Source organism: Sinocyclocheilus rhinocerous, unplaced genomic scaffold, assembly GCF_001515625.1.
Source record: "Sinocyclocheilus rhinocerous isolate Xijiao unplaced genomic scaffold, SAMN03320098_v1.1 scaffold314, whole genome shotgun sequence".
NCBI lineage: Eukaryota > Metazoa > Chordata > Actinopteri > Cypriniformes > Cyprinidae > Sinocyclocheilus > Sinocyclocheilus rhinocerous.
In genome coordinates, this window is record NW_015630021.1 from 765,622 (window position 1) to 773,989 (window position 8,368).

Below are 8,368 nucleotides of genomic sequence, written 5' to 3' on the forward strand. Positions count from 1 at the left end.
CTGTTTCCTTATAAAAGTCCCAAAATTTGTCAAGTTTTTCGTCAGGTGTCTTCTTTAATTATATGTCATTACGTTGCCGTCTTGCCGCCAGCTAATCGCTGCATTGCTGATCGTGGTTTCGAGTATCGATACATAGCCCCTTTTAAACCAACCCATGCACGCGCAATTATCTCAGATAACTCAATTAGTGATGGAAGTTCGGATCATTTTACCGACTCGGACCTTTGAGTCTCGTTCAGCAAAATGAACGAGAGCTGTGCGAAGTACCTTCATGCTTCAAACGCTTTACCATCATCCCCATCCCAAAGAAATCCTTAATGACTTAATGACTACAGGCCTGTGGCTGTAACGTCTGTGGTCATGAAGTCTTTTGAAAAACTGGTGCTGGCTGAAGGACACCTGAAGGACATCACTGGACCCTTGCTGGATCCTCTTCAGTTTGCCTACAGAGCAAACAGGTCTGTGGACGATGCAGTAAACATGGGACTGCATTATGTTCTGCAACATCTGGACAGACCAGGGACTTATGTGAGGGACACTCACATTGACTCCATTGTGAAAAAGGCCCAGCAGAGGTTGTATTTCCTTCGCCAGCTGAGGAAGTTCAACCTGTCACAGGAGCTGCTGAAACAGTTCTACTCCGCCATCATTGAATCCATCGTCTGCACTTCTATAACTGTCTGGTTCAGCTCAGCTACCAAATCTGACCTCAGAAGACTACAGAGGGTAGTCCGGACTGCTGAGCGAATCATTGGTACAACCCTCCCTTCTCTCCAAGAACTGTACTCATCCAGAGTGAGCAAAAGGGCTGGCAGAATCACTCTGGACCCCTCACATCCAGCACACTCCCTCTTTGAACTGTTGCCATCTGGTCGACGCTACAGAGCTCTGAGCACCAGAACGGCCAGACACAGGAACGGTTTCTTCCCTCAGGCCATCCATCTCATTAACACTTGACAATAACTGTGGCAATAACACACACTATTTATTCACTCATACACTTATTTATCTAACACACATACTCAGTCTACATTTCAATTTGCACATAATATTCCTGTACATACAACTGTCTATTGTTCTATACCTGTATATACAATTGTCGATTTGTATATTTTTTATTCCTTATTTTACTTGTTCTATTTTTTATTTATTTTTATTATCTGTGTTTTTTTGTTCTGTCACTGTCATTCTGTTACACTGTGGAAGCTTCTGTCACGAAAACAAATTCCTCGTATGTGTAAACATACCTGGCAATAAAGCTCATTCTGATTCTGATTCTGATTCTGAACGAATCAATCCCCGAGACGACTCGTTCTTCCCGAGTCACATTAAAGATTCATTCAAAATTAACGAATCGTTCAAGAACGACCCAACACTCAACTCAATCCAGCCATACTAATCATCAATCACAGGTGCATTCGAAGAACCGAATTAGCCAGATCCTGATTGGCGCGATGATATCATCTTAGATGGGACATTTCATCTCGGATGTAATAAGCGACGTACGAAGAATGGGCCCCGGGACAGCCATTTACTATCCCAAGCAATCAGACATAAAAAAATAAACACGTAAAAATGTTAAAATATGATCCTATATTACTGTATTGAGGCAGGTCTACTGTTTAGACTTACCCTCTGTCCTCTGGTCCAGATCTTGCATCAGCTGGAAGTTCCTCTGCAGTTCAAAGGGCAGATTCTCTATGCCTAAAGAGATAAGAGTGACATAAATCATCTATACTATTATCAAGGCCATAAACAGACTCATAAGGCTGTGCGCATTTGAAAACGAGCACTACAGTAAACAATTTCCATCTGTACGAGCGCAAGCTAGCTCGACTTTATTGAAACATTACGCTTTAATATCGCCAGGTAAGTTATTCATTTAAAATATGTAATTATTGTAAGTATTAATACTTAAGTATTAGTGTTACATTCTGTCACGTTTACCGGTACCGCACCCACCAAACAAAAATACAAAGCCATCGTTCACTTCATAACACTGTTTACATTTACAGTTAGCCCGTTAGCTTCAGAGCCCAATGGTCGTACTGACGTTTTTATTAGCGCTGTTTTGTGTCGTTCCGCGATCGTTTTATTGTAATTCGTGTGTGCATGTGAAACGTGCAGACATGCCGGACAATTTGAACGCGGAAGACGTTTGTTAATGGGGATGGATATCGAAACAAAGACAATAGCCTTACTGTCCAAATAGTGCTCTAGATACATTCCAGCCGCCATTTTGACAAACACAAACAAAGGTTCTTCCGGTTTGCCGGAAGTCCTGGGGTGGCTATGAGGGGGAGGGGTCATGAGTGGGGGGGTGTCCGTTGACCTCTTTCATGTCCTCCTTGTATACTTTGAAAGTGTTGAAACAGAATGATAAAGCTCGTCTCTGGATGTTCAGAGATATGTGCTTTGGCAAATAGCAAAATGAGTGTAGTTGTAAAAAATTGGGAACGAATTGTAGGATTTTTTATTTTTATTTTTTTTGTCTCACATTTGATGAATGGCTATATTCTTCTTTATTTTGTCATCTGAATATCAACATCTGTCAAATTTAGATTAAACAGTTTTGAGGTTAAGTAATGTAATTAATCTTTGGAAAATAGTGATCTATGACATTATATTATGTTGAAGGGAGGAATTTGTGGACACATGTTTTTATTTTAAAGTGAAAAGATAAAATTAGACCCTTGGGCTAAGATGCTCCACAGGCTTGGCACAGAAATATAATTATTTAATTTAATATTTATTGTAATTCATTATTCAGTAATTTAATTCAGACGTACATTTCAGACTTCTTCACGATTCATTAAAACCTACAGGCTAACTGAGTGAAATCTTTCAGAGTTCATTCATAGTGTTGCTATTTTGACATGGGGGATTCTGCTTTGTCTGCCATTGGTTATTCAAATATTCAATATATTATTTAGTGTTGGACTATAATGCACATCAAAAGTGTTACAAAATTTACTGGGCTTGGGACCATATTTTTTGTCACATAGGACCTCTCATCACAGAGCCCAAATCTAAATATTTCCCGCCAAATTTTTAAAAATCACCTGATTGTTTTAGTGTTCTTCAAGACCTTACCAGCATTATCTAAATAAACAAATGAGGTTTATTTAAATTTTATTTAACATAATTAACTTTGTCTGTTCTCTCTCTGAAGCCTCTACAGCTTTTCCTAGCATGTAGTCGGTACTTTTCACCAGGAGAGGGCAATAGACTTTATAATAGACTTTGAACTGTTTAGCAAGAGAACCTGCAGACTGAGCTCCAGGGAGTGTTGGTCAATAGCTAGTCTCTCTCTCAGGACAGTCATTATCCCAATAAACACATAACAGAAGTGGAGCTGACAGCCAGACAACAATACAGCAGTTAAGATTTGAGACTGTGTTGTGTAGTACGGAGAGGATACTCTCACTTAAAGGGGTCCTATTAGGCTCTTTTACAAAATCTTGATTTTGTTTTGGGGGTGTACTAGAACAGGCTCTCATACTAGGTTGTTCGAAAAACACATTATTTTTCACATATTTTACATTATTACAACACATCTCTCCCCAGTCAGGCATTAACGACTCGAATAGTTCCTGTATCAAATGAAGGTCCGCCTTCTGAAATACGAAATACACTCCAAGTTCGTCTGCCTTGGGTAAGCTAGCGTGTCTCCAACATAGTGTTAACACTCGATGCCTTCTCTAGTGCAGCTCAACCAGGTCTCGTCCCATTCGTCGATATTTGTGATATCACAAATCCCGGAAAATATGCGTTGTAATCCAAACGAGTCGTTCGTTGTAGTTTTTGAAAAGTGATTTCTGTTAAATAAAATATCTCCTTTTGAAGTGGACTTTGAGCGTTGTAACTTTGCAGATCTTTTTTATGCTCAAACAGCAACATTACAGACTAACTAAAGTTGAAAAAGTGAAAAAGCATAATAGGACCCTTTTAAGCGAGAGCTGGCACAATATGTCACCCCACAGGACTGCCAAAAAAACTATTATTGCTGCTTTCCCAATTGAGATGCATGTCTAAACAGGCTTCCTCCTAATTTTAAAATTGCTTGGCCTTGTATTCGCATATGTACTCAGGACTATGTAGTCTGTGAATAATCTGTGCTGCTGAATCATTTTCTAAAATAGATGTAGATTAACAATTAAGATCTAGCGAGATGATCACTTGCAAAGTACAATTCAAGATGTTATTTGCATGCTGATTTCTATTCTGTTCTTTTTTTGTGAAGCACTTTCCATTTTTAGAGCACTTTTTTTTTCGACATAAGCAGGCACAGAATAAATGTCGATTCAGATAAAGCAGCTTGCAAAGTCTCCTCTAGCTGTGACTGATGATTTTGCCTCACTAACACCCGTGTATCGTATGAAGCACTTTCTGTTTAGGGAGTGTTGTCACTGGTCTCCCTCAAGGAGAAATTACTGTGGCAATGCTAATAAGCATTTATGCTCCCTTGAGGAAATTAAGAAGAGAGAAGACAAGCACTCTCTCCTAGACAGAGTCGTAATCACAATGCCCATGGTGCTCATTAAGGGTAGCATGCCACTCAAATTATTTGAGTGACTTGATTTTCACCATTATTACCGCTTAAAACTACCAGGGGATGCAAAATATTGTTTATGAGAATATTGAATATAGTTTATGCTTTTTTTCCTCTTGATTTGGCAAAAGCAAATCCAAAATCAATCATCGAACTTAATTTTTTTTACAGTGTTTTCCAGTTCTTTAAATTATAATTTTTTTACTTTTATGCTCACAGATTCAATAATTTTTCTCACATTGTATATTATTGCTCACATTATATATGATATATCATATCACATATATCATATCATAGCATATCATATCATATCATATCAACCCTCTACATTGCGAGTAAATCACTCGCATATGCGACTAAACCTTCACTCTGGGCGACTAAATGATGTCTAATATTAGCCAATTGCTAATAAATTCTCAGATTTTACTCGCCAGTGTGTGAGTTGGAGACTAAGTATAAGTTTAGCTCAGATATATTTTCACTCGCCGAACACTCTCTGACTGAGCGCATCAGAGTTTAACTCTCCAGGCGATCTGTGCTGTTTTTCAGTTCATCTGAATGGATGTGCAACGCACCTGTATTTAACGTACCGTAAACTCTAGTGTGAAGGCGCACGTCTCGCCGTAGCTTTGTTCCACACACACGCAGCTAGAGAGGGAGAGAGAGAATTGACGCGCTACCTATAAACGATATATATATATATATATGTATATATATTTATCAGTCTGGCGAGTAAACTAAAAAAATTACTAGCCAATGGCGATTCAATTGCCAAGGTGTTCGTAGAGGGCTGCATATATATATGATATTATGCCCTTATACTGAAATCCATAAGTGGCTTGAGAAAAAAAAATACATATATGCAGACAGACAGACAGACAGACAGGAATCAAATTACATTGAACTTTCAGTCATTCAGCCAATCAGGTGTTTTAGGACACATGCAGATGGCTGTACGTGCATGGCGGAGGTTATATTTTCAGAAGATTAACCCTTGACATGAACGGACCCTTTCAAGCAAACCCATTTGCAGATAAAGTAAACTATAAAGCCCTTGCACAGGTACAAAGTGACAGGGCTGCGAGCTCTGAATGATTCACTTTCTCAGAGGGCCAAAGAAATGTTCAGAGTGAATAAAACCCTGCTGAATTACTTTGGTCTAACATGGAGTTATTGATCGCGGCCAAGGGCAGTATAGAGCCGGGCCGGAACCTGGCTCTCTGTCTGAATTAGAGCTCTGTTGGCACAGCACAGGTCTGATGTACTCACACTGTGCAAATGTAGAGGGAAGAACTCAGATTTGCAGCGGCTGTACTGCAGTTTGCTATGGGGACTGCTAAGAGCATTTTCCATCATCATCATGCCTTCTATAGCACATTGGGAGGTCAGTACATGTTCAGTGCTATTTATAGTTATGCAATTAGCGTGACAGTATGTGGTAAGTTATACCAGCATGTAATGTAGCCTAAAAGCATGCAGCAATAATGTTAAGTTTAATTATCAGCATGCTACCTTCAAATTATAGATGCTGCATATACAGTTATACTAAAATGATGTGTTATTATGTGCACAGACACAGACACACAATCAAAATATGCAAGAGAGTCATAGGAAGTCCCAGTCTCAAAGTGAATTTGATGTCAGTAGCTGCTTTGAAAATGAGAGATATGGTGGAGAAAGGGAGGGAGATAAAGAAAGAGAGAGTGAGAAAAGGATGACTCACTCTTTGAGAGAGCCTCCTGTATCTTCAGGCAAGCTGTTAGGTGCATAAATAAAAGATGATATGGTGTCCCATTGTTGGTTTTGTGATGTCAGGATGAGGCTTCTCCCTTCCTCTTCCTCTCTATTTATCTCCCTCAGTGTCAGGTATATGCCTCCTTTTTTAAGTTAGGGAAAGTTGAGGCATTGATATGTGTAGTCATTTATAGAGTGCAAAGTTTTGACACATTGGGTGTCTGAATTTCTAAAGCTGTTGGTATGATGATGTGCTATCATTGATGTTTTCATTGTGTCTGATGATGTCGGTTGAGTAAGTTGATCTGTGTTAACTTAACAAGGTCTGTTGCAAAACAATTTTAGTTGATGCTAAGTAATTTCATCTAAGTTTTGATGCATTCATCACAAGAAAAATTTAATGTATAGTAGGAGAGGGGATAAGACACACACACACACACACACACACACACACACCCACGTTTCCATGTTTTATGGAGACATTCCATAGATGTAATGGTTTTTATGCTGTACAAAAAAAAAAAAGCTGTTCTGTAATTTATAAGCTTGTTTCCTCATAGGGTCCACAAAATGTCCACACAAGTTCCAAATTGAATGGTATTACTATACTTGACTCGAGGGGACATTTGGTCCCCGTAAAGTAGGGAAGAACCTCTCTCTCTCGCTCTCTCTGTCTCACACACACACAAACAAGATTAAATTATTTTTTTCATGTTTTTAAAGAACTCTCTTATTAAGTATTAATTCATATCAATTATTAACAACAGTTCTGTCATGACAACTCTCGGAGGGATTGGCATGTTAATGTACATGACAATGTTAATGTATTTGGTCTTGGCGGAATAGATCTGCTACGCTGCTGCAGAGCAAGTACCACTTGCTACTGCCAATACATCCACAACATGCTGCTGTGAGCATGTAATAAATATTGCTGCTGCAAATATAACATACCTAAACTAACCCTCATATAGCATACATGAATCAACTCGTAGCACATCTCTACAGGTGGAGCTGGGGAAGGTGGAGGGTTTCTGAAGCAAGCTGCAACGGCAAGTACTAGTCATATATTTGAATGTTCAGCAGCAAGCTCATTGGCTACCGATACAGGAGAGAACCAATAAGCTGTGCCATGTGATGCTGTCATTAGGTCAGATTGAGTTAGACCTATTGGACTGCGGCATCTAGAGTTTCATGCTAGAACTCTGTATTTCTGTCATGACAACTCTCGGAGGGATTGGCATGGTAATGTACATGACAATGTTAATGTATTTGGTCTTGGCGGAATAGATCTGCTACGCTGCTGCTGCGGCAGAGCAAGTACCGAGACTTGATACTGCCAATACATCCACAACATGCTGCTGTGAGCATGTAAGAAATGTTGCTGCTACAAATATAACATGCATGAAATAACCCACCACAAAGCAGGAGACATAAAAGGGACAATACAAGCCAAAACAAGAACAAAACCCCCCCCAACAAGCAGATCTATCGCCAAGACTGCTGCTGCTCTGAAGAGCCATGTGAACCGCATGTATTACTATCTATGTGTGCTTGGGCTACCACGCCGACCAGCTTAACGCTAGTGGCCAATGACTATGTGAGCCTTGGCTACCACGCCGACCGGCTTAACACTAATGGCCTATGACTATGTGAGCCTTGGCTACCACGCCGATAGGCTTAACGCTAGTGGCCTATGACTATGTGAGCCTTGGCTACCACGCCGACCGGCTTAAAACTAGTGGCCTATGACTATGTGAGCCTGGGCTACCACGCCGACCGGCTTAACAATAGTGGCCTATGGCTATGTGAGCCTGGGCTACCACGCTGACCGAACAATAGTGGGCTATCACTATGTGAGCCTGGACTACCACGCCGACTGGCTTAACTCTAATTAGACGTGCACTATGTGTAATGTTTAATTAACAAAATGGATATAAGTTGCAATCCGATAGATAAGACCCCAGCACCCACCTGAGCAAATTTCATAATTTAGTCATTTGATAACGGCTGTTACTTTCTCAATTTCATCAGTCCCAGCGGCAGCGTAACAGCTTGTTAATTCATGTTCGTGCAATGATGAGA

At 40.0% G+C, this 8,368-nt stretch overlaps 1 protein-coding gene across 2 annotated transcripts in view; it reads right to left on the reverse strand.

Annotated features, from left to right (window-relative positions):
• Window positions 1-2,279, reverse strand: part of LOC107739508 (inhibitor of growth protein 4) — an 8,495-nt gene extending 6,216 nt beyond the window's left edge. For both annotated transcript variants that reach the window (XR_001640010.1, XM_016551647.1), the window contains exons 1-2: window positions 2,202-2,279; window positions 1,633-1,704 (exon numbers count right to left, since the gene is read on the reverse strand). Coding sequence is in view for 1 of the 2 variants with exons in the window: in XM_016551647.1 (XP_016407133.1) it covers window positions 1,633-1,704; window positions 2,202-2,238 (109 nt within the window). In the remaining variant the exon portion in view is untranslated. The remainder of the gene's footprint in view (window positions 1-1,632; window positions 1,705-2,201) is intronic.
• Between the last annotated feature and the right edge of the window lie 6,089 nt (window positions 2,280-8,368).